Source organism: Diadema antillarum, unplaced genomic scaffold (assembly GCF_040938485.1).
Source record: "Diadema antillarum isolate AM-2024a unplaced genomic scaffold, OU_Dant_1.0 scf00000206, whole genome shotgun sequence".
NCBI lineage: Eukaryota > Metazoa > Echinodermata > Echinoidea > Diadematoida > Diadematidae > Diadema > Diadema antillarum.
This window is the reverse complement of record NW_027271095.1, coordinates 199,142-226,862: the sequence shown is the minus strand read 5'-3', so window position 1 is coordinate 226,862 and position 27,721 is coordinate 199,142. Positions and strand designations below refer to the sequence as shown.

General features: G+C 38.9%; 1 protein-coding gene across 1 annotated transcript; it reads left to right on the top strand.

Moving 5' to 3' along the window:
- The first annotated feature begins 8 nt into the window (after positions 1–8).
- Positions 9–26,847, top strand: LOC139724062 (pleckstrin homology domain-containing family A member 8-like). The gene is made up of 5 exons (XM_071635266.1): positions 9–120; positions 2,869–2,927; positions 18,370–18,500; positions 24,559–24,700; positions 25,950–26,847. Exons 1-5 carry the CDS (start codon positions 9–11, stop codon positions 26,127–26,129), a joined length of 624 nt encoding a protein of 207 aa, XP_071491367.1. The 3' UTR covers positions 26,130–26,847.
- The last annotated feature ends 874 nt before the right edge of the window (positions 26,848–27,721 follow it).

Here is a 27,721-nt window from a genome sequence, read left to right as displayed (position 1 = left end):
GCAGCAGGATGTCTTTCTACCAGAGGCTGGAGACTTGCTTCAGGGACGTGCCGGCTGATGGAATCATTGAGACTGACAATTTTCTGGAGGCCAGCAGAGTATCCATTATTCCTCTACTTGGTCAGTAAATTTCTCCTAATCATGACACTGCCCTTTGTATCATCACCCTATCATCATTCTTGTTTTTGGGTTTTTTTTTTTTAAATTCTCTGAGCTAGAAAATGCATGTGAAGGCTAGCATTGTCTGGATGGTTTCAAACGTCACACTTGCCAGGTTATCATGTCTATAGTAGATCATGCTATCTTCAGTGTTGTGTCCATGAAGTTGCCAGTTTCTGTGATATTGCTGTCATTCTTTTTTTTTTAGTACACAAAATTTGTACAAATTGTCTTTTGTTTGAGACCTAAACATGTCATGATTCTGATTTTGTATGTTGCACATTGCAGTATTGAAAAGAGTGATTGTTGGTCTCTGAACTGAGCGCAGAGTAAAACTTAGATATTTTATAGACCAATTCCCTGTGAACAGAATGGCAAACTGATATCGACTCCAATAGATAAGGAAGGAACTTAGTTTTATAACATTTTGAACTGTAAGTGAATCTTATTTGGATATCAAATACTGTAGATAAGCTCACAGTAGTTTACGTACAGACTATGTTTGAAGATTGCTAAGTGTTAGTGTATCATTTCTGTTCCTAACAATGGACTCCCATTGTAACAAATTCCTTGGGGCAAGAATTTTTCTTCTGTTATATATCAAAATTTTGTTATAACTGAACAAATGAATTATAAAATATAAAAAGCATACAGCAGATAATGTTGCAGCCTGAATTTTTATTTCGTTTTAACCAGAATTTCATTATAACCATGTTCGTTATAATGGGAGTGCGCTCTAACTGAAAATTTGGTTTCAAGGTATTTTGTTCTTTTTTTCAAAAGTACCGTAGTGCAAAAGTTTGAAGACAAGATCACAGTTGTGTACGTTCAGGCCACATCAAGCACTAAGTTTTGCAATTCAGTTGTTGCTTTAAATGTGAAGATGGCATACTGAAGACACTAGGTGCAACAAGTATCATGTTGATATAATGCTGCTGTGTATTCAGAAATCATGTGTGATGCACAGCAGTTGACGATGACAATACATTACTGTATACGCTAAATATTTCGCAAGTCTAAATTTTTGCGAATCGGGAATTCCCGACGATTTTGCAAGTGGTTAAATTTGCGATCGTAGAGTCCTGTACTGAATGGAGAATATGCATACGTCACATTCACATCGGGATCAGAGTCAGTATTTTTGTATGTCTTTAATTTCACGAATAGCACCCGACTCGCGAAATTCGCAAAAATTAAATATTCGGCGTATACAGTAATCCACAAATGACAGCTCGCATTTCATGGACAAAGCCTGACTGACACATCATTAGCTAATATTTACTGTTTTCTGCCAATCTCACGTGAAAAGTACAATTCAGTTTACAGTTTAAGGATGCATAACTTTGCACAGTACATGGATGGTTTCCACTACTATTCATGATAGTAGAAACAGTGTACACCTGAATGTATTGATATATACTGCTGAGTGCATAGTTTGGATATTATGTGATCTCAGTGTCATTGATTTGTAGACCTACTTTTGATGACACATAAACAGAACTCTGGGCAGTTGAGTCATTGTTCAGGTGACCGTACATGTGTTGCTTTCATGGGATATATATTTTATTGTTCAAGTTGATGATAAGCTATGCTTTCTACCCTCGAGTACCCTCTATATGACTACCATTTCAAAAACAATCTCAGATGGTGTGATCGTGCGATGTATGACATCATATTTGTAGAGGGTCAGACTTTGTACCAGACTCCCTTCTAACAAATAATGATTGAATTGTCACGGTGTGAAACTCTATAAAAAGAAAATGAGCAAATGGTCACTGATATTAGCAGGTAAATATTGATAAGAGTCCATTAACATAAAGTATTCTACATTTTGTTGAATAATGCTTACCTGTCTTTAAAGCTTGAAGTGGGGTTGAGTGGTAAATTGAAATTCCTGTGTTGCGGACTGATCAAAAATGGTACAGTGGTATCTGTGATCTATCACTTTTATTCCTCCTGTTGAAGTAGAGAAGATAAGAGAGAAATACAGTAACCTTTAACTACAGCATACCTGACTATGTAATTACATGATACAGCTCTTTATCTGCTCCATTCATAATGATCTTAGTAGCCAGTCATTTGTTGATTTTGTAACCTCTCAAGAGGAGACATACATGTACATATGCTTCGCTCATGCACAGCAGAACAATCACTACTCCTTGTGGACAGGGTAAGACAAAGGGGCTAAGGGGCCTTGATCGTTACTTATTCAGCATCTTGTGGACTTTATGAACAGATCCATCTAAAAGAACATTGTAATTAAAGGAAGCATTTGCCCTGTTGCACTAAGTTTCATAAAATATTTCAGCAAAGGAACTTAGAAAGTTGATCTGCCAATAAATAGATTTCAAAGAAAGTCCTAGATGAATTCATCTGCAAGAAGAAGAAGGGAAAAAATGTATGTGTTCAAAAAGAAAATAAAACATATTTCTTTCTATAGGTTTAAGCACAGTTGCCACAGAAATAAGCAGCTGCCCATTAACATTAACTTATGGAAGACCAGCTGTGATGTGCATTTGCAAGAAAGACAAGCCTTTCCAGAGGATTTTAGGGGTTTGTCTTTTGAAGTATGTTAATAGTAATAATACTGTATGTGATATTCAAAATTTGGGTATCGTATGTTGCTTCAAATAAGAAAGTAACTATTTTGATATTTTGTATTAAAAAGCCTTCATGCCATAGACTTTGAACTTGTGATGTTTTTTTCAGATATTTTGGGGTCCACAGCATTTGGCTTTGTGAAGAAAGATGTCAATGGAAATATTGAGGTGAGAGACAATAGGTTTCACAGTATTTATTGTATAAAAAGTGTCCTCCCCCCCAAAAAAAAATATATATATGTATGTATATATATATATATATATATATATATATATAGATATATCTAATTCATCACCCAAACAGTAAAATATAAGTATCTGACCTTGATCATTTACTTCGAGCTTCATTATACTATGTCCCTCTCTTACATCCTAATCAAGTTCTACACTTGTACCACATTTGAAGAAGCTGTATATATATCGTCGGCGTTTTCACGAACCGACGCTATTTCGTTTTTGAGCGAAAATGCAATTCTGAGAAAATCGCGTTTAAAGATCTCACAAGTTTTAGACAACGTTTTCAATGACTTTTCCTGTCTTGTGTGTGAAAATTTTGACAGGGTGATGAGAGTGGAAGTTGTTCTTCCTATCCATAGTGTAATTTTAGTGTGAATTCAAAAAAATTACGATATTTCTGTCTTCAAACTCACTGCGTCGGTTCGTAAATCCATCGTTTCTTGCGCGCACCATAGGTTATGTACTTAAGCGCGGGTCTCACGAACCGACGTAAGTTGTATTACGCCGGTTCGTGAGACCCGCGCTGTAGGGCCTGTACAATAGGTAACGTGCAATACGCGTGTATTTACGAACCGTCGCTATTTCATTTTCGTATGTGTTTACATACAAATACTATTAGGGCTATACCTGCTTATCAACAATAACCTTATTAATTGAAATTAATTGTCATGTAATGATTGTTGTGATGATTACAATACATTTAGTGATAATTAAGATGATAATACAAGCCAGTTTCTCTTAATTGTTCTAAAAAGAGTGTTGTCATTGTTTTCATCTTCATTTAGTACACGCATGTATTGTTATTATAGCTGTGGTTGATCGTTCCAAAGATTTCTTTGCCCCCCCTTTTTTTGTGGATATATATCTAACACTTTTGCATTTGGACATCTATCATTTGGTAATACATGTACTCGGTATACTGTGTTTCATATTTTTTACTCTTTACTGTTTTTTAAAACTTTGTTAACTTACTTTTTAGCTCACCTGAGCCAAAGGCTCAAGTGAGCTATTGCGATCGCCCTTCGTCCGGCATCCGTCGTGCGTCGTGCGTCGTGCGTCGTCCGTCGTGCGTCGTGCGTCGTCCGTCGTGCGTCGTGCGTAAACTTTTTACATTTTCATCTTCTTCTTGAAAACCCCAAGACCGATTTTCATCAAACTTGGCAGGTAGCATCCCTAGGGGGTTAGGAACTCAATTTGTTAAAATGGGCACCATGACCCACCCAGGGGGCCCCCAGGGGGGCCCAAACCCCCCAAATTTAAGGAATCTTTAAAAATCTTCTTCTCTAGAACCAGAAGTGATAGAGCTAAGTTAATACTATGAGTTAGTTCATTGATGACTGTAGTTTCAAGTTTGTTCATGGCAGAATCAGGGATGCCCCCCTTGGGACCCAGAGGAGGGGGGTGGGGAGGGGTTCTAATGGGGCCTAAATTGTACATTTTCATCTTCTTCTTGAGAACCCCATGACCCATTTTCACCAAACTTGGCAGGTAGCATCCCTAGGGGGTTAGGAACTCAATTTGTTAAAATGGGCACCATGCCCCACCCAGGGGGCCCCCAGGGGACCCCCAGGTGACCCAAATCCCCAAAATTAAGGAATCTTTAAAAATCTTCTTCTCTAGAACCAGAAGTGATGGAGCTAAGTTAATACTATGAGTTAGTACATTGATGACTGCAGTTTCAAGTTTGTTCATGGCAGAATCAGGGGTGCCCCCCTTGGGACCCAGGGGAGGGAGGTGAGGAGGGGTCCTAATGGGGCCTAAATTGTACATTTTTATCTTCTTTTTTAGAACCCCATGACCCATTTTCACCAAACTTGGCAGGTAGCATCCCTAAGGGGTTAGGATCTCAATTTGTTAAAATGGGCACCATGTCCCACCCAGGGGGCCCCCAGGGGGGCCCAAACCCCCCAAATGAAGGAATCGTTAAAAATTTTCTCTAGAATCAGAAGTTATACAGCTAAGATAATACTATGAGTGAGTACATTAATGACTGTAGTTTCGAGTTTGTTCATAGGAGATCCAGGGGTGCCCCTCTTGGGGGCAGGGGTGGGGGGGGGGGGGGGGGGGTTAGGAAGGTCCAAATGGGGGCCTGAATCGTACATTGTCATCTTCTTCCTGAAAACCTCATGATAGATTTTCGTCAAACTTGGCAGGTAGCATCCTTAGGGGGTCAGGATCTCAATTTATCAAAATGGGCACCATGCCCCACCCAGAGGGCCCCAGGGGGCCCCCAATCCCCCAAATTAAGGAATCTTTAAAAATTTGGGCCCTTATTGTACATTTTCATCTTCTACTTCAGAATGCCTGGTCAAATTTTGGTAGAGCTGTGAATAATTTAGATTAGTGACTGCGTGAAAGGTGAACTTGCGATACTCAGGTGAGCGCTAGACCCGCGGGTCTCTTGTTCATTTTTTCACATTATTTTTAATTCAAATTCAGTTCACTTCTTTCATAATAATTATGAATGTTTGTTCTAAGATGAAGGATATTGCTAAATCTTGGGAAAAAGACGTGCCAGTCAGTAATAATTACTTGTATTTACTCATCTTTCATACTCATGCATGCACTCTGTTATTTCTTTCTCTGAAATAATATATTAATTTCTTTATTTCTTATTATTCCACATATTTGTGACATTTACTTTGTCACAATTTTTATCAGTGTCATTATTGTCATTTGGCTCGCATGCGAATTCACTCATAATTCCTCATTTTCCATCTTTCTCTTTCCTGCTCAACAGATTCTATGATAGCTGCACCTAATCATATAAAAACATAAAACTCATCCTGCATGCACTCTTCGATACTGATAAACTCCTAAAAATACATAAATATCAACACTATCAGAATTTCAAGCTTCATTATGCCTCCGCCACGAAGTGGTGCCGGAGGCATTATGTTTTCGGGTTGTCCGTCCGTCCGTCCGTCCGTCCGTCCGTCTTTCCGTCCGTCCGTCCGTCCTTCCGTCCGTCCGTCCGTCCGTCCGTCCTTCCGTCCGTCCGTAATGAATTTTGTGGACAGGGTAACTACCAAAACCGTTTGAGGTATCCTAATGAAACTTGGCATGTATGTGTATTAGGGGGTGAAGTTGTGCCTATCAACTTTTGGGTGCACATGCTTAAGGTCAAAGGTCAAAAGGTCAAGGTCAAATGCTTAAACTTTTACTATTTCCCCCATATCTATGCAATGCCTGAAGATATTTTCTTGAAACTGAGTGTATACATGTACTACCCAATTAAGATTCTCTGGTGAAAGTTTGGGGTCATGAGGTCAAAAGGTCAAAGGTCAAAAGGTCAAGTAAAATGTTAAAATTTCACTTTTTCCTCTGTATCTTGGAAATTGTTCAAGGTATCTTCATGGAACATAGTATATATATGCATCTACTGACTGGCAGTGGTTATCTAGGGAATTTAGGGTTCATGGGGTCAAAGGTCAGGGGTCAAAGGTCAAGGGCAATACTTCAAAATTTTACTATTTTCCTTATATTTATGCAATGCCAGCAGGACTTTTTTTAAAAAACTTGATGTATGCATGTATAACCCAATAGAGATTCTCTGGGATTTTTTTTTTTTTTGCCAAGAAGGTCAAAGGTCAAAAGGTCAAAGATCAAGTGAAAGTGCTGAACTTAATTCTTTCTCCATATCTCGGAAGTGGCTCAAGTTAAGTAAATCTTGAAACTTAGTACATGCTGAATTTATGCATGTTCTGCCTGACAGTGATTCTCTTATAAATCAAAGGCCAGACGAAAATGATAACAATTTACTGTTCAATACAGAAATTGCACTTTTTCTCCATACCTTGAAAATTACTCAGTGCATAAACTTATGAAATGGTCAAAGTCAAGTTAAAGTTCTTAAATCCCCAAATATATGCTCTCCTATTCATCCTTGAATTAAACATAGGTCAAGGAAGGTAAACATTCAATACATTTGTGACAAACATGTCATTTTAATATTTTGCCAATTTTGTGAAAATGTAATCACACATTGTCCACATGTACTATAGACCTATTAGGAGAATCATGCATTATGGCGGAGGCATACCAGTCGCCATAGCGACATTTCTAGTTTTCAATATATAATAATGGTCATGTTTTATTATGCCTTTTGCAGCAATATTTTGAAGAGGTACATTATGTAATCGAAGAAACATAGGTCCTCAATAAAATATCAAATTTGAATTATTCAGAGATGAGTAATGACAATGGGAAGGATAACAATTGTGGAAGAGCTCCATAAATCAATACATATCTAATGGCAAATGGAGATGGAATCAAGATTCAAGAATATGTGTAATTCAAGATCATTATTATATCAGTTCTTGTGTGTTCACAAAAAGAGGAACACAGTTCGAACATGCACACCAAATCTTACATCGTACATTTACATCTATAGAGTGCGGCCGGAACATATACAAGAGAAAGAATAACATTCTCAAATTAATATATCAAGCATAACTATTTATATGAACACACAAAGATGTTGCTGCATATGCATGAAGCTTGAGAGTGCTGCAACACCCATATGCTCAGATAAAAACTTGATGTATATCATACAAAAGAGAAGAGGTACTGCATGTACATGTAGTTACACTATTCACAGGACAGTAGAGAAAAAGCACGAGAGAGAGAAGGAAATGGGTGTCTAAAATAGGTCGATGTAAGGAGTGCCAAGCCAATTAAGTCTCTAATAGAAGTCATACATATATAAGGAAACAAATTAATCACAACATAAATGATCATGCTCATGTTAACCAATAATTAGCATCTAAAAATGTGTGTAGAAAGCCCATAATATCAGCCTTTCGCCCCGTAGGCTTGTTACATATGAGAAAAGAGAAATTTTGGCCGACCCCCCCCCCTCCCTGTGAATCCTTAATCCACCAGTACTATAAACACATTCTGAGAATGTGTTTTAGTACATGTACTAGCAAATTCACAAGAGGGGTGGGGAAATTCGGCCAAAATTGTGTGTGGCTAAAATAATTAAAAAGAAAGGTCATCAGCAAAACTACGGGGTGGATGCAGACGAATTTTCATGTGATGACTAAAAAAAATGCAGCTAAAGGAAAAAAAAAAGACGGCGGAGAGGGGCCAAGGCTAATTTGATTCCCCTCCCCCCCCCCACCAAAAAACAAACAAACACCACTGTTTTACAGCACCTTTAAAGGACTCTTAATTTTTTGTTTGTTAAAAACAAACGTCTCGAAGTAAAGAATTCCATATTGTAGGCGAAATGTAGACCGATACAGTGTATAAAGTGTACATCCCAAGCTATTAAAGAAAAAAACAACAGATTATGAATATCATTTAAAGTAAGAATTTCAGTGTGTTTAATCATCTTTAGTTGAGTTGCAAATGACATGTACATATTTAATAAGAGCAGTAAACTTCGAAGCGCCCCCAAGCCCTTCTATACCTAATTATTCATGTGTAAAGGTAGCGCCAGGGCACTCCGGTGGTCTAGTGGTTATGACGCTGGTCTAGTAATCCAGAGGTCGTGGGTTCGAATCCTGCTTGGGCTGCCTGTGATTTTTTTTTTCACAGCAGCCTACAAACTGCACACTGCAGTTGCGTGCGTTACTACGGATGGAGACAAATGAATAATCTATTATTTTGATATACAATGTTTGACATCCTTATTGCAATCACTTTCTTTAATTGTAAATTTAGAGACATAATGAATTATTATTAAAAGAAATCAAATTTCTGTATTTTGTTGTGAGTTTGCATGGGAACATACACGTATCATAATTTACAATTTTAGTTAAATAAAGAACATCTTATAACAGAACGGTCTAGTGATGGTTGAATAATTATGTCAATTTGTTATAAGTCCTATCTGTTACATGGAGTGCATGTTCCCATGTTTATAAGAATCATACGTGACACATTCAAAGTGGGTTGAAGACAACAAAATAATAAATAAAAGAATAAAGGAGAATAGAACTTAATCTGATTACAGCATCATCTAAATATTGCCAATGTGCACTTAGAAATCTATCAAGATTTATCACAAGGTTATGATTACCACACAAAACCTTCAAGATTTATTATCATGAAATACCAATGAACACTTAAAAAAATGTAACATTCCATATCCACATGAAGCTTTCCTTGATATAAATGTCTCTCTGTAGTGTTATTAAAGTGTAGCAAAATTGTAATTACGACATCACAGAATGGAATGCATTGTTTTCACCTTCAATCTTAGGATCTCCTTTCATGTTTCCACTTTACAATCACATTTCACTGTAGATATACCGTCCTTATGTTGTCGCCCTTCATCCCAATTTCTCCCTTCTATCCTATCTGTAGATTGTCTTTTTTCCTAAGCCATTGTATTCACATTCCTTGATGATCAGCACGATGCTGTACTTTTTTCTCCTTCTCTGAAACAGTCCAGCTCTTCGCTACTGCATGGCATCAGTCATCTGAAAGAAAAGACAGAAATTAAGAACTTTCGATTAAAATCAAACATCATGATACAAGATACAACTTTCATTTTGAGAAAAAGAAATCAGCCAACTAAACTGTAGTTGAAATTATTTTGCTCTATTTATATTAAACATAAAACAAAACGGTATACAGGATCAAAGAATGTCAAAAAAATACTGCTGTTCGTCTTTGATGCATATTCAAATTGTCTCGCCTTTTACATATTTTAATGATGCAAGATCTTATGTCTAGCACTTAGTAAGTCTCATGTAGAATTTAAATTATTATTCACATGAATAAATCTGCATGTCCTTGTAAACAAGGCATTGCTTTGAAAAAGCTGAATATTACTAATTGCATTTGGGAAACAGTCTACAACAATCAAACTTGTTTATTATCAGAGACTTTAACATCTTAATTAGATCTAGGCTCTACATTACCATTGTATTCACATCCGTTGGTGATGTACACGACCCTGTACTTTTCCTTTTCTTTTCTGAGACAGTCCAGTTCTTCGCTACTACATGGCACCAGTCATCTGAAAGAAAAGAAAGAAATTAAGAACTTTTGATTAAAATCAAACATCACGGCACAAGATACAACTTTAATTTTGAGAAGAAGAAAAAAATCAGCCAACAAAACTGAAGTTGAAATTATTTTGCTCTATTTATATTAAACATAAAACAAAATGGTAGGCCTATGCAGGATCAAAGAATGTCAAAAAATGCTGCTGTTCGTATTTGATGCATATTCAAATTGTCTCGTCATTTACACATTTTACTGATGCAAGATATTATGTTTAGCACTTAGTAAGTCTCATGTAGAAATTGAATTATCATTCACATGAATATAAATCTACATGTATTTGTAAACAAGGCATTGCATTGAAATAGCTGAATATTACTACATGTACCTGCATTTGGGAAACAGTCTATGACAATCAAACCTGTTTCTTATCAGAGACTGTAACATCTTAATTAGACCTAGACTCTACATTATCATTCAGCTTTTAAAGGTATTAACCATTCACCTATAAAACACTGGCATTATCATGTGCATCATATTTCTTTGATACTGCACATATTTTCATGAAGTCTGTGCAAGAATGCAAATGAAACACGTCTGCTGTTTGGTATTTATGAAAAAAAAATCACTAACCCGGAAGTCCTTGGCCTTAGGAATAACACGTGGCGAGTTAGTAGGAATTGACGTTAAAATAGAATAAGAATAGATCTACTAAATAGGCCTTTGCCTCATGAATGTCTGGTCTAATTATAGACTAAGTGAAGTCTAGACCTTTCACTTTTAAGTTACCAGTGGTACACAGAATTTATATTATAGATCTAGACTACATCTAGATCTAGACATCTAATACTATTAGATCTTGGCAACTTTTGTCTTTGTGACACGAAATTAACACGTCACGGATGATATTGCGGCGATATCCAACAGGATGACAGTACCACTATTACTGAATCAGTAAGTTGACATAGACAACTAACATCAACTTGTTAACGTACGTTAGAGATGGCACCATATACAATAACCGGTGACGCTGACACTGACAGATCTAACGACTACGTTTAGACTAACGTTAAAGAGTTAGACTCGCCATCTCAGTAAGTCGGCCAAAGACAAAGTCAATACAGGGCTAAGTCAGTGTTACTGTTATGTTAGGCCTAACAAATGTTAACGGTTACTCGGTTAGGTTAGGTTTACCAGGACTCAAGAGTCCTGGTTAAATCAGTCGAGGGACATTTCTTAGAAGTCCTTCGATTCCAAGAATAAAAAGGGTGAAAGAACAAAGGGAAAAAAGGAAAGAAGAGAGGACAAAAGATTATGTATGGCTGCTGTGGAAATCGACAGCGCTACTGTATCACTATCAATCACGCGTAAATATGTAAACGCCATTTGGTTGGGCCGCATTCACAAGTTTTAGGGAAAAAAAGCCCCACCGCTGTGCTTCAAAGGTACTCCACTCGAACTAACGTTAGACATAATGTCACATATCTACACACAGTACGGTACTAGGGCTGAATTCACAAGTATACTATAACACTGCACTGTACAGGAAAGCCACCTAACCTGTAGAGTACTACTCGTAGTGTTTAGGTAGTATCACTAGACCACATACTGTCATAGATGACATCTACACCAACGCTGCACACTGGCAGTGGTCCGACGGTCCCTGACCAGGAAAAATCACTGTTGGACACTGACCAGTAACTTTTTCAGGAATGGACCAGTAAAAATTGGGGGAAAAAATGGGTGGACTCTACCTACTATTACCACTAGTCTAGATGTAGATCTAGAGGCAAGAGCTAGACTATAGACTCTGTGTTAATTTGACTTGGTCTTACACTCTTAGACTTCAGCTGATCTCAGTTTTAGTAACTGGCATTACAAGTAAAGTCTTAACTTAGACTTAATAATTAAACTTGAAAGTTAAAGTCTAGCATGTCTAACTTTATTCTTTACTCTTCCTTTGAGTTTTACTTTTAGACTTTTTACTTTTTTTTTAGTTTAGTAGGCCTACTTTGTCAATCTCATGATTTCATTTTCAACTCAAGTCAAGGCATAGCCATGAGTGTCTTCGAGACTTTGACATCTTGCATGTCTTGCACACAGACGTTACGACTACAGTACTCAGTAGTCTCAGAAGTAACGACATAAGTTGAAAAGAAACTATAAATAATATGATTTGGGATCTAATTTGAAATTGGATGGCGTTTACAGACTAGGCTTCATAAGCATCACGCGATTGAATACATGGGACTACACTCTACCGCAATTAATGGTTATGGTAGTCCAACTGAAACTGTTATTTTGAGCATGGTTTTAATAGGATTATAGCTTACCATTCACTTCACTCGTGGACAGTGGGCTGGCTTAGGTCGTCATTCATCTTTCAGAAGGTTTGGTTCTCACTCTGAGATCTGGATTAGGGCCAAAACCTAATTCTAGGCCAGTAAGTTGAACAAAGCTCAAAATAATGCAACTGCGACGGTTCGTAAAACCCGCATTGCTCTTCACCCTAGCAATTCGGGTTTCACGAACCGGCGTATCTTTACTGCGTCGGTTCGTGAAACCCCTTTTTCTCAATTTCTCGATACAATGTATTTCGGGTACCGTCGTTTTTTTCTTTCTTTGATAAAATTAAGAATAATTAATTTTGTGATCTAAAATTTTGGGATTTGGTAGAGTTTTGAAAGCACTTTCATTTGGTACCAATATCTCGATTTTGAAAATTTTGACCAAAATCGAAATAGCGTCGGTTCGTGAAAACACCGACGATATATATATATATATATATATATATATATATATATACAACTTCTTCAAATGTGGTACAAGTGTAGAACTTGATTAGGATGTAAGAGAGGGACACAGTATATATATAAATATATATATGAATATACAGCTTCTTCAAATGTGGTACAAGTGTAGAACGTGATTAGGATGTAAGAGAGGGACACTGTATAATGAAGCTCGAAGTAAATGATCAAGGTCAGATACTTATATTTTACTGTTTGGGCGATGAATTAAATGCCCTGCATGATTCCATTAGTATGTGGATGAGGTGTTGAAAATCAAGCCTGGAATAGATGATACAGACAAATCTGTCAGTCTGGAGGAGTTTTTTTTTTTAATCATTTTTTTTACTTTTATGGCTCTCCTCTGTAAGGATTCCGTGAAGCTAGACATAGTCTCTGCAGAACATATCCCCGACGACACGATACAGAACGATCTGTAGGTCAAGGAATAGATCTTGTACAAAGTATGGCCAGGATCTGTATAATCTGGTTCTAGGAACAGTACCCCCTGGAAAACCACCCTCCGGATAACTACCACCCGGATAATTACCCCCCAGGACAATTCCCCCCTAGGGCAACTACCCCCCGGACAACTACCCTCCAAGGGCAATTACCCTCCAGGGTAATTACCCCCTAGGACAACTACCCCCCGGACAACTACCCTCCAAGGGCAATCACCCCCCAGGGCAATTCCCCCTTAGGAAAACTACCCCCTGGATAACTACCCCTCGGATAACTACCCCTGGATAACTACCCCCTCGGATAACTACCCCCTGGATAACTACCACCCGGATAACTACCCCCTGGATAACTACCCCCCGGAGAACTACCCCCTGGATAACTACCCCCCGGAGAACTACCCCCTGGGTAACTACCCCCAGGATAACTACCCCCCGGATAACTACCCCCCGGATAACTACCCCCCGGATAATTACCCCTCGGATAATTACCCCCCGGATAATTACCCCCCGGATAATCACCCCCCGGATAATTACCCTCCGGATAACTACCCCCCCCCCCCCCCCGATAATTACCACCAGGATAATTATCCCCAGGTTAATTACCCCCTCCTCCGATAACTAGACCCCAGATAACTTCCACCCGATAACTACACCCTCCGATAACTTCCCGAGGATGATTACCCCGGATAAGCAAGCCTACGACTCCCCCTCCCCTATAACTATCAAGACGAAAATTACCCCAGGACAGTGCACCACGCCAATTACCCCCTGGGTAACTACCTCCCGGGTCATTGCCCCCCCCCCCCCCATCTTACCTTTAATAAAAAGAATATCATTACTACAGGAAACGAAGTTCTTTGTATTATTTGCCAGGAATCACGGAGATGTCATACTGATACATCATTTTATGAAAACAACATCTTAAAGATTTACGATTTGTATCGTTTGCACTTAGGACAATTTATGTAAAAGCTTAATTTCTCCCTCTGTATTTTGACTCTATATATATGTTCATAAAAAAACGAAGCTGTCCCTTCTTATCCTACCCGGTAATCCAGTAAATGTCAATGCCTTTAACCAAACTATTTTCGCTAAATCTGTATTTTCTTTTACTATTCCGAAATTTCGGATTTCTCTTGATAGTATAGTATAAAAGAAGTTTTAAGTTTGAATGCCTTTACCATTGAACTAAAGACATTTTGAAGAAATGTTACACTTCAGAATGAGTTAAACTTTTTGCAATATTTTTTAACCACAATTGTCTATCGTTTACCACAACTCCATGTAACACTTCTTTATTTTGAGGAGCTTATATCTCATGCCTCACGTGCCCTGGTTTTGACCCATCATCTTCCTCTTCCCTCTCGCTTTTCTCTGTCCACTGTGAAGGTAGTCTATTCCTGTCATTCATAACTCACCTTTCCTCTTTCTCTCATTACAAGGGATTTATCTCGTGTGTGTTCATGTGCAGTGCACTCCCGTTAAAACGAAATGCTCAGGACCGGCATTTTTTTTTTTTCGTTTTAACGAAATTTCGTTGTAACCGAACAAATATAATATGCAATGTATAACGAAAAGAAGGAAACCACGCATAAAAAAATTTTGTTTGTTGAATCCTCATCATACGCTGGAAAGCTATGTGAAATGGGAGAATACCTTTTTAATTTCGTTTAAATATTACATTTTAAAAAGAGCATAAAGTTGTTTGTGTTGTCACACATGTGTAGAAAATGACGGTGTAGGATTTGGTTACAGTTCGCTATTCCAAAGGTTCTTTTCTTACTAAAGTACGTTACTCCGAAGACTCCTTATTCCGAAGTTTCGCCATTCCCGGGATTCCGATGGTTTGTTTATGTGAAGGTTCGCATTTCCGCAGAATCATCATTCCGAAAGTTCATAATCTAGATCAAAATAATATATTGTTCATTTTCCGAAGGTTCGTTGATCTGAAAATGAAATGAGGTTCGTCATTCTGAAGGTTTATAAATCAAAAAAAAAAAAAAAGGTTCACTAGTCAGAAAGTCCGTTGTTCCGAAGGCTTTTTCATCCGAAAATGAAATAAGGTTCGTTATTCCGAAGAAATTTTGTTAATGAAAAAAAAAGATGAGAAAGGTTAGTTATTTCGAAGATTTATTTATCTTAAGACGATTATAAAGATTGCAATTCTTAAGTTTTGTTAGTGTACTCTCCTTTTTCCACCATGGATTAACGATACTTTTTGTAATGTTCCGATTAACGAACGTTTTGAATTCCTATCATTTTCGGACTAACGAACCGTATAAGAATAAGAATAAGGACCATATTTTATTATCGAATTAACGAACCTTTGGAATAACGCCAAAATGTGCTTAATAACAAACCCTCTTTCATTTCTGAACTAACGGACATTTAGTTGTATCAGAATCTGTGTGTTTTGTATTAAAGGACTTCGGAACAATGAAACAAACCTTATCTGAATTCAAATTATTTTATTACAACAACGCAAGTTCCCCTCGGAAATTGTGCGTGATACACGGAGTGAACATTTAATGATGCGTTCGCTCATGCAGAGACGCTTTAATAATGCTTGTTCCGCTACGCATTTTCGAATGCGATCCGCATTTCGTTATAACGGAGCGCATTTCTTTTATTTTTCTTTGTCAGTGGCGCTCAGAAAAGACTTCGTGATAACGAAAATTTTGTTATAACCGTCTTCGTTATAAGCGAATTTGTACCATAGACTTTAATGGCGATAATTTTGGGACCAGAAGTTTTGCTTCGTTATAACGAAATTTCGTTATAACCGTGTTCGTTGTAACGGGAGTGCACTGTATCTTTATTTGTGTACTTCGTCTCTGTCTTAATTTGCTTTCTTTGCATTGTTTCATCAATTTTGTAACTATTTTACTGTTATACCGTTGAACGCTCATTTCAGAATTGCCCTACTGCATTATTGGGCATATTAACAACTAGTATATCAAGGATGTGGGAAGAGATTGTCACCTCCTTGGTATGATCACTGCAGAACATTACCTCCCTTGACAATTACTCCTTATTAAAATTAGGCTCCAAACAATCACCCCTCTTACAATAACTCTCCCCCAGAAAATTACGTCTCTCATTGTTATTTTCGAACACATTAGCTATTTGAATTGAAAAAAAACCCAACATTTTTTCATATCGTCTGGTTTTGGTCGAGACCTAACTTCAGGTTTTAAACATCTTTTGGGTGAGATAATTAGAAACCCCTTACGAAATATTAAAGAGCATGTTATTCCAAGAAGGATTCAATTTTTTGAGAAAAAAAATACTCTTGAAATGGCCGGGATAAAACAGAGCAGCCCTATAATGTAAAAAGGATTCTGTCAACTACAACTCTCCCTAGATCTATTCAAAAAGAGGGTGCAGGACAAAAGACTTCGTTAACAACTAGGGGTGTTTTGTAAAAAAAAAAAAAAAATACCGTTAAACTCGTAATATTTTACTCTTTCTAATGAGACTAACTTATATTTGAACTGGATTTCCTCTTAAAGTGTCGAGAACATTTAATTTGAAAACTAGCACAATTCTACTTGTATGTAAAACAAGCTGTAATTTTACTCTCATGACAGATTAGGGCACCTTTTGATAAAAGTTGCCAGTTATGACATCTTGTTAGTATCTAATAATTTCAATAAAACCATGGGTTCTGCTTGATTGATAAGCTCGAGTCACTGACTTGTTACCATGGACCTGCTTTGATCGACCTACAACGATTGGTAATTGTGTGGAACTGACAGCTTGTCAGGACTGATAACTTTCATAAAACCGTGCCCGGATCCTATCAGAAATTATGGCTTTATATCGAAGAGTCCCTCGCTAATGTTAAGGGAATATGAATTGCAGTGAAATCAACTCTCCTTTTCTTATGTTTATCGTCTATCATGTGTTATAACGGTAGAAAATAAATGACAAGCCAAAAGAGTGATGACAGTGTAAGAGAAAGGTGCATCTTCTGATATGGTGTTATGAACTTATGGAAAATATACGACGGGTGGTAACTTTCGGGGGGCGGGGAGGGAGGGTTGTCCAGTAGGTAAGTATCAGGAGGGGGCGGGGGGGGGGGGGGGGGTTCGGGGTATTGTTAATGGGGGGGGGGGGGGGGGGGTAGTAATCCGGGTGGTAGTTATCCGGGGGGTAGTTATCCGGGGGTAGTTATCCGGGGGGTAGTTATCCGGGGGGTAGTTATCCGGGGGGTAGTTATCCGGGGGGTAGTTACCCAGGGGGTAGTTCTCCGGGGGGTAGTTATCCAGGGGGTAGTTATCCGGGGGGTAGTTATCCAGGGGGTAGTTATCCGGGGGGTAGTTATCCAGGGGGTAGTTATCCGGGGGGTAGTTATCCAGGGGGTAGTTATCCGGGTGGTAGTTATCTGGGGGGTAGTTATCCGGGGGGTAGTCATCCAGGGGGTAGTTACCCAGGGGGTAGTTATCCGGGGGGTAGATGTCCTAGGGGTAATTGCCCTTGGGGGTAGTTGCCCTAGGAGGGTAGATGACCGGGTGGTAGTTTTCCTAGGGGGTAATGGCCCTGGAGGGTGATTGCCCTGGGAGGGTAGTTGTCTGGGGGGTAGTTGCCCTAAGGGGGAATAGACCTGGGGGGTAATTATCCGGGTGGTAGTTATCCGGAGGGTAGTTGCCCAGGGGGTAAGTGCCCGGATACGGTATAATCTGCATCTCAAACTACATTGGATGGTTGTAGCAAGGAAAACAAAACATATGTGGGATGAGTTCACCGTAAAAGTTTAAAGATGGACCTCTTTATAGAAGAGACACTGTACTTATGCACTTTTTTTTTTCATGCCCTGATGCTTGCTGGTAGGAAGCCTGATATGTGTGCTGGTATGAAGAATTCATGAAAATGGATACCAGCACTTTCACTGTATTCTCCCAAGAACTTCTATATGTTTCAAATGTTGTTATAAATGGATCTTTTAACTCGTACTGTATGTCTGTAGTTTCCAGTGGTACTGAAAATGTTGTTGGTATATTTACTATTATTATTATTATTATTATTATTATTATTATTATTGTTATTATTGTTATTATTATTATTATTATTATTATTATCATCATCATCATTATCATCATTATTATCATTATTATCATTGTTATCATTATTATCATTTGCTACTTCATGTGTCTTTTGCAGAAGCTGAAGAGAAAATATGATGAGGACCCAGAGGAATTCAGGACCCTGCAGGCCATTGTTGATCATGAGGTCAACCAAGGGACGACATTAGCCACAAACTCAGCGACAGATGCTCTCATGTGGCTCACAAGGTGCCATTTGCTTGCTGCCAATTTGAAGAAATAAGGTGTTGCCTGCCCGGCAGAAGGGCACTAGTAGTATGAAATTTTGGTATGTGGCTTAAATCGACAAAGGCCTAACCATTATTTTATTGTGATTCTGCGAGGGCACAAGCCGTAGGGCCCTTCTGCTGGGCAGGCAATGAAGTGATGATGTGATAATTATATTTTTGTCCCCGCCGAACGAGTTCGAGTAGGGGACTATGAAACGGGCTCCGTACGTGTGTGTGTCCGTGTGTCCGTCTCTGCGTCCGTGTGTGATCAAAATGTTCAATTTGCTACTTCTCTGTCAAATATGAGCCAATTTTGATTCTGTTTGCTTTATATGATAGCACTACATGGGAGCTTTGAAACTTCTACGCAGAATTTCAGTTGTGACCTTTGACCTTGACCTTTGACCTATATTGTACATTTTGCTTCAAAATGCTACTCCTTTGCCATTTCTAACCCGATTTTGATTCTGTTTGCTTTATGTGATAGCACTAGGTGAGGGCTTCAAAACTTCTACACAGAATTTTGACCTTTGACTTCTTTGACCTTTGACCTTGATTTTTGACCTATATTGTACATTGGCTACAAAATGCTACTCCTTCGCCATTTCTAACCCGATTTCGATTCCGTTTGCTTTATGTGATGGCACTAGGTGAGGGCTTCAAAACTTCTACACAGAATTTTGACCTTTGACTTCTTTGACCTTTGACCTTGATTTCTGACCTATATTGTACATTGGCTACAAAATGCTACTCCTTCGCCATTTCTAACCCGATTTCGATTCCGTTTGCTTTATGTGATGGCACTAGGTGAGGGCTTCAAAACTTCTACACAGAATTTTGACCTTTGACTTCTTTGACCTTTGACCTTGATTTTTGACCTATATTGTACATTTTGCTACAAAATGCTACTCCTTCGCCATTTCTAACCCGATTTCGATTCCGTTTGTTTTATGTGATGGCATTAGGTGAGGGCTTCAAAATTTCTACACAGAATTTTGACCTTTGACTTCTTTGACCTTTGACCTTGATTTTTGACCTGTATTGTACATTTTGCTAACCCGATTTCGATTCCGTTTGCTTTATGTGATGGCACTAAGTGAGGGCTTCAAAACTTCTACACAGAATTTTGACCTTTGACTTCTTTGACCTTTGACCTTGATTTTTGACCTATATTGTACATTGGCTACAAAATGCTACTCCGCCATTTCTAACCTGATTTCGATTCCGTTTGCTTTATGTGATGGCACTAGGTGAGGGCTTCAAAACTTCTACACAGAATTTTGACCTTTGACTTCTTTGACCTTTGACCTTGATTTTTGACCTATATTGTACATTGGCTACAAAATGCTACTCCTTCGCCATTTCTAACCCGATTTTGATTCCGTTTGCTTTATGTGATGGCACTAGGTGAGGGCTTCAAAACTGCTACACAGAATTTTGACCTTTGACTTCTTGACCTTTGACCTTGATCTTTTTACCTATATTGTACATTTTGCTACTAAATGCTACTTCTGGCGGGGACATATATTACGCACCGCGTAATTTCTACTTTTCCTTGTTAGCTTTGCATCAGGAGTGATGTGGTGTGTCGAAACCATTGTCATGATCCAATGCAAGTATTCAACTTTGATCCATGCCTTCATAATTTACATTGTTAAATAACTGCACAGCTTTTCAAAGAATTCCACAGATTTTTTGTTTTTTGTATTTTTTCCCAAATCCAGTTGTCCTTAAACCAACCACTATCTTGATAGAATTTTGCTGTTATCTTATGTAAAAACAAAAGTGTGTACACTGGTAGCCAGTGGGAGATCTATCTAAGATTCTAAAATTTGTTATCAAGGCAGTTAATGGAGGAAGTCTTAAACTGACATTACTATATCTGCTCCAAACTAGAAGAATAAACTTACACAGTACTACTATTATACAACTATGGTTATGGTATTTTGTAATCACACTGAAGAAAATTAACAATATACTTGCTTTTGTAACATCAACACCACAAAATGACTTCGGTGAGTTCTGCCTGTCATTTATCTGGCAATTACATTCCAGGTAAACTGAGCCTACAGATGGGTGGAACCTCCATAAAGTTTTGCCTAATGATGTACAGTATGTCCCAAAATAAATTACAATCGGGTTTTTGCATTGATAACACCCAATATGATTGAACTGTCTTAATGCTACTTTAGGGTCTTAAAGCAGAATGCTAAAGGAAACGCATATTTTGTTGGATTATTCCCCCATTTCAAGCTTAGAGCATGTTAAACACAGCGGCCTTTCATTCATCCATTTAGAAAATTGCGTTTGGAGAACGGCTGCTTAGAAAAATTGTATCCTGAATCATGCTCAATCGGAAGATCCGTGGTTATTTTGGGGGCGTGTCCATGACGTCATGGGCTGAAGGGCAAACCTGGAAGTATCACACAACAGCCTAAGCTTACCTATGTATGCTCTCGATGAGAGCGTGATGTCGAGGCTCATACCCCGAAATCCCAAGACATTTTTTATCCGAATGTCACAAAAAATGAAATAAAATTGCTTTCTACTTCAAGTCTCCTGTGAAATCACACATTTCCTTGTTTAAATAGAGTCTGTTACGTGTTATTTAGGCCACGAATACAGAAGTTGTCAGGCCTAGTGCCTGTAATGGTGCTTCATAGTCGATCAGTCACATGCATGCGCCCATCACAGGCCGCGTATGTTGCAGTGCAGTAGCCTCCGTGTATCAAAGAGCGGAGAAGCCTTGGCTTCGTACCTCTTTGGTACGTACAAAATGTACTACTGTATATCAGCAGTTCCTTGGTAGTACTCAGGGAGGTGACTGTGTACGCCATATACATGTATTTAGCGAGACTTTTTTTCGTCAATCGGGACTTGCCAATAATTTCGCGAGTGCTTAAATTCGTGGTCGTGGAGTACACTACGGAAGGGGGAAATATATACGGAAAGAGAGTTAATATTTTCTTATGTTTTTAAATTCGCAAAAAGCACCAGGTTCGCGAAATTGGCGAAAATAAAAAAAAAACCCTCGCGAAACATTCGGCGTACGTGGATCGCTAATACTAGATACCACGCATGCAATCAATGCGTGGGCATCAGCTAAGTTAGCCCGACCAGACGCTGTAAGTACGCTGTCGCGACGTACCTACGTACAGCGACTGGGCTGTGTATAGTTACGGCTAAGTCGAAGTCTTGACTAGGCCGGCCGGCCTATCTGGTGATAAAATAAACGATAGAGAGCACTGCGATTTTCATCGATAGTGATAAAACTTTGATGGACTCAGTGAAGTAATGAATGGATCGTGCAGTGAATTTGTGAGGGTACCTAGCTCTAGCTAGATAGAATGCTGATGAGCTGTGAACGGGAGTACGGAGTGAGTGTGATGTGATAAGATACGATAATACGTAGCCCGACCAGATGCTGCGCTACTTACAGCGACTGGGCTGTGTTCAGTTAGGCCTACTGCTGCTCTAAAGTACGAGTTCAAGTCAGCACTAAGCTCGGTTCATTTTCAGTTCAGAATAAAAACAACTCTTACCAATCTAAATTTTGAAGTCTATCTGGCATTGGTCCTGAGTCACCAACATTGTCCTCTGGCCTGCCGTGTGGCAAGGGCTCGTACTGCCAATCTCCACTAAGTCCGTCCGTTTCAACCGGACCGCCCTGGACCTTCCCCACTAGCTCGCCCGTAGCATCTCCCTCCTGCGCCCCGCCGTTCGGCTTGTCATCTATCTCTCCATCTTCACCAGGGTCATCATCACTAGTGTGTACTGTATCACTCAGTTCATCATCGCTCCCACATTCAAATTCCACCAAGAAATCATCCTGATCATCACTTCATGGCCTTAGGGTACGATGTCGCGCATTATCGAAAAACAAACTTTCAAAACTTTATATGTAAATACTATCTACAACAACTTGTATGATACAATGCGTGCATTATGCGCGCGGGGGCCTGCGGCGCTCGAGACCTTGCGCGATTTCCTTCAGCCCATGACGTCATTGGCAAAGCCTTGAAATTTACGCTGTGACCTAGATTTTAGGGGGGTGACAGGTGTAAATCTTCAATATCCTCTAACTTCACTTCAAAAAGGCCATTTTAAACGATGTAAACGACAAATTGTTCTATGTGTCCCACTCTTTGACTTCATATATAATTTTATTTCTTCAGTATTTCCCCTTTAAAACATAACATCTTGGCTCTATTTTGAAGAAAACCCCATTCAATTTGGTTAAGCGGTCACAGAGAAATGTGGATTGTTGTAAAGCATGTCATGAGTCTGATTCTTCCAAGTTTATCACTTGGATGCTTTTGGATCTGCAATGTGTGAACACAATAGACAGAACTTGGAGGGAAGGGATTCCTGACATGCTCAACAAAAATCCTAATTTCTCTTTAACCACTGAAGCAAACTGAATGGGGTCTTCTGTAAGATGTGGGCAATGAGTTATAGTTTCATACCCTGAAATTGTGTTTGGATTGATTACTATTTCTAGCTATTGTGATCGCCCTTCGTCCGGCGTCCGTTGTCCGTCGTCCGGCGTGCGTAAACTTTTTACATTTTCATCTTCTTTTCAAAAACCCCAAGACCGATTTTCACCAAACTTGGTAGGTAGCATCCCTAGGGGGTTAGGAACTCAATTTGTGAAAATGGGCACCACGCTCCGCCCAGGGAGCCCCAGGGGGCCCAAACCTCCCAAAATGAAGGAATCTTTAAAAATCTTCTTCTCTAGAACCAGAAGTAATAGAGCTAAGTTAATACTATGAACTAGTACATTGATGACTGTAGTTTCAAGTTTATTCATGGCGGAATCAGGGGTGCCCCCCTTGGGACCCAGGGGACGGAGGTGGGGAGAGGTCCTAATGTGGCCTAAATTGTACATTTTCATCTTCTTCTTGAGAACCCCAAGACCGATTTTCACCAAACTTGGCAGGTATCATCCCTAGGGGGTTAGGAACTCAATTTGTTAAAATGGGCACCATGCCCCACCCGGGGGACCCCCAGGGGGGCCCAAACCCCCCAAAATGAAGAAATCTTTAAAAATCTTCTTCTCTAGAACCAGAAGTGATAGAGCTAAGTTAATACCATGAATTAGTACATTGATAACTGTAGTTTCAAGTTTATTCATGGCCGAATCAGGGGTGCCCCCCTTGGGACACAGGAGAGGGGGTGGGGAGGGGTCCTAATGTGGCCTAAATTGTACATTTTCATCTTCTTCTTGAGAACCCTATGACCGATTTTCACCAAACTTGGCAGGTAGTATCCTTACGGGCATAGGATATCAATCTGTTCAAATTGGCACCATATCCCACCTGGAGGGCCCCAAGGGGCCCAAACCTCCTAAAATGAAGGAATCTTTAAAGATCTTCTCTAGAATCAGGAGTGATAGAGCTTAGTTAATACTATTTATGACTGTATGTATCAAGTTTGTTCATAGCAGATCCAGGGGTGCCCCTCTTGGGGGCAGGGGGGACTGATGGGGAGGTCCAAATGGGGGCCTAAATTGTACATTTTCTTCTTCCTGAAAACCTCATGATGGATTTTTATCAAACTTGGCAGGTAGTATCCCTAGGGGGTTAGGATCTCAATTTATCAACATGGGCACCATGCCCCACCCAGAGGGCCCCAGGGGCCCCCAATCCCCTAAAAATTAAGGAATCTTTAAAAATTTGGGCCCTTATTGTACATTTTCATCTTCTATAAGAATGCCTGGTCAAATTTTGGTAGAGCTGTGAATAATTTAGATTAGTGACTGCGTGAAAGGTGAACTTGCGATACTCAGGTGAGCGCTAGACCCTTGGGTTTCTTGTTAAAGTTATCATTGCTGAGGGTACTGTTGTAATTTTGGGGGGGACATACGGTATAACGATAATATCAGTGATGATATTGAGTATTTGTCAATCGCCATTTCTACTGTACATAGATGCTCAAAGGTGTTGTACAATACATCTGTACAAAAACAAAGAAAAGACAAAGACCATGTTTAACCATACAATTACACAATATGTATTTTATTTACCATGTTTGATCAGGGGGCTGAACTTCATTTGTCTCTTCATCAAGAATGTGATAGACAGGAAGAATGATGGAGAGGACATCAAACCCTGCATCTTTTCTGCCTATGACAACTCACTGAAGGAACACCACAATTGGATTGTGAGGAAAGCAGCTGGGGTAAGATTATACAGGCTTCAAGAGACCTTTTTTTCCTTGGGGGGGGGGGGGGAGTTGAACAAGTGTGCATTCCTAGCCATATACTTTAATGTGTATGTGTGTGTGTGTGTGTGCATAATATACAGTCAAATCTGTCTACAGTGACCTCTAAATTGAGACATTAAATGTCATTGTAGACAGGCTCATTGGTGGAAGCCATCGATACATAAATTATTTTAGTGGCCAACAAAGCTGGAGTAATCTGACCACTCTGCCATCAGATGGTTATCATGCACAGTCATTAATCGTCGAACAGAAACCAACTTTGTGCTCACTGGTAGCATTAGGCAGGTGGTCACTATACACAGGTTCTGAATTATACATGCTTTCCTATCCAGGAATTTTTATGTACTGGTAACCACTTGTGAACAGGAAGTCGTTATAAACTAGTGGTTGTTATAGATAAGATTGGTGGTCGTTAGGACAGATTTGACTGTATACATGGGTAAGGGAAGAAACTGAAGAGGAGCTCCTGGAAGGTACTTGTTAACATTTCTGCAAAAAAAAAGAGAAAAAAAAAAAGAAAAAGGAAAGGCCATCAATATTTTCCCCATGCCTGTGAATAATAAAATATAATTATAAAAGCATATATAGTTCCATGGCCCATGCTATATGCAGTGTTTTAAGTATAGGAGACATTTGAAAAGGGGATAATGCCCAAAGCTGTTGATGCTTATGTTCAGCTTATGATTCTAACGTGATATGTTAAAATAGTTGTGTGCTTGCTAAATATGGCTGGTGTGAAAGCAATCTGATATAAGATTTATTCTTAAAGGTAGTTTAAAATTAAATCCATGGTATGAATTTAGTCCATGGATTAAAACAAGGGCAAAATACTCAAGAGCAAATACCTTTCACATGCATTTGTCAGCATATGTTTATTATGGATGCCTCTTTTTGTATGTGATATGTAATTTGCATGTATGCACTCAAAATTTGCATAATCCATAAAGGAGATTTCAAATACCTTTGTGAATTCCATTCTTGGAATGCTTCTGTACAGCAGACATACACTTAAACACACATGCACACCCAATATGGTTTAAACAATTTTCCCATACTTTTCATGTTGATAATGATCTGGTATAGCTGTAAACAAGATGATCAGATGATGTGTATACTACCACTGTCCCTCCCAAACATAATGTGGCATACTTCTAGTATCAGTTTGGAACCAACAAAGTTTTATATCTTTTCTTTTGATTGACAGCTGGCGTTCATGGCCGCTCCATATTACAGCGACCTCATGGCGGCACTGAGAGGGGAATCTGACGAGGAAACACTGCGCAGGGAAGTAGAGGAATACCATAGATTATTACAACAGCATGTGAACACCATCCAAGATATTTACATATCACGAAGTATTCAACCACGCCCCTTAACAACGTAGCATTCAGTGTGGTGTAAAAAGTTAGTGTTCATGTGTGTAAGTTTAGTGTACCAAGCCCTAATGAGGATTTATACTGCCTGGTTGCCTAGAGGGTCCGTAGAAGTTCTGACTCTGTGCAGATTCAATGTTAGAGTGTGTGTAGCTAGTTGCAGAAAACACAAATCTACACAATACAATCAATGTTATTTTAACGAATCACTTGAAGACGAATTAGACATAAATTCAGAGATTGAAGATAATTAGTCAACACTTAAAACAAGTCAGAACAGCGTAATGTACTCACAGAAATGTCAACATTTTGTGAGTTGTGTGTGTATACCAATTATCCACACACAGTCACAGACACATTATAAGTGAGTATTGAAGCGCAGTAATCCCTTCTCCAGTCCACCAGATCTTATTACTGAAAGTTTGAAATTGAATTCTGTCTTCAGCCAATCATTGATGCCTTTGACAATTAAGCAGTATTTATAATCAGATTCTATATTTTTATAATTTGTATGTTTGTGATTTGTCATGAATAGCCAGCAGATCTAAATGAATAACAGATTGCATTTGAGGCCAAGTAGACCAACTTTAGTGAGGACTTGCTCAGGTTATGTAAAAATACTCATTTGTAGTTCTGAATAGCAGTGGTAAGTTGGCAAAGAATCTGTGAATTCTTTACTCATATTTTGAAAATGTGATTATTTTTTTTCCAAAAAGGTTTTGAACTTAACTTATATGATAGGTAACTTTTAAATACATAGAGGCAGTTGGCTGCAAATGTGAATTCAATGTGCTGTTACAGAAATAGAGTTTTGTTTTGTGTAATGTACATCAACATTGTGCTGGATATCATCGTAGCATGTGTCAAAAAGACTGTTACAGTGGAGTGTTCAGCTCTCTGCCTCATTTTGAGAGGAGAAGTCATCAATCTATGAAAAACACTATTAATAGCAAGAAAAATGACAACAACAACAACAACAACAACAAATTAATGTTGAAAACACCTAAAATATGGCAACTCATTAAAGAAGGATGACATTCAATTACAAGTGACCTTGTCAGAGACTCCAACCTGAAGCATCTCTTAAACTAGAGATTTCATGTAAGATAGATAGTAGTGTTCCAAGAAGCCAAATTGCAGATGATGTTCCCATTCTTCATGGAGAAAGAGGTGATGCAATATGTGCAGAAAACTGTTGAGCTGTTCCTTGTTAACTCCTAACCCCCATCTAGGGAGTCAAGTCACACAATCTGTCTCCTCTGAACTATTCCTGCTTCCATGAGCAAAAATAGTTCTTTTTGACTTCTCTTCTTGACCTCTCTATTTCAGTCAGTGTTACCTGCCGCTTCTTTTGCGTTTTTATGCTTGATGCCTTTGTAGACATCATGAACAAATATACAGAGTGCATGCTGTACTTAGTTTATGGTCTGCCGGCCAGCTGGCTGCGTAGCTGCAATGCAGTGATAGCTATCGCTATGTGCTCTTTAACAATCACTTTGCCAGTGCTGTTCATATTCTGTATTCAGATCTTTGGTAGATACACACGGTATCATGTAATTGCAATCTTTACGTTCTTAATGTATATTTGTATGCAGTTCCCTAA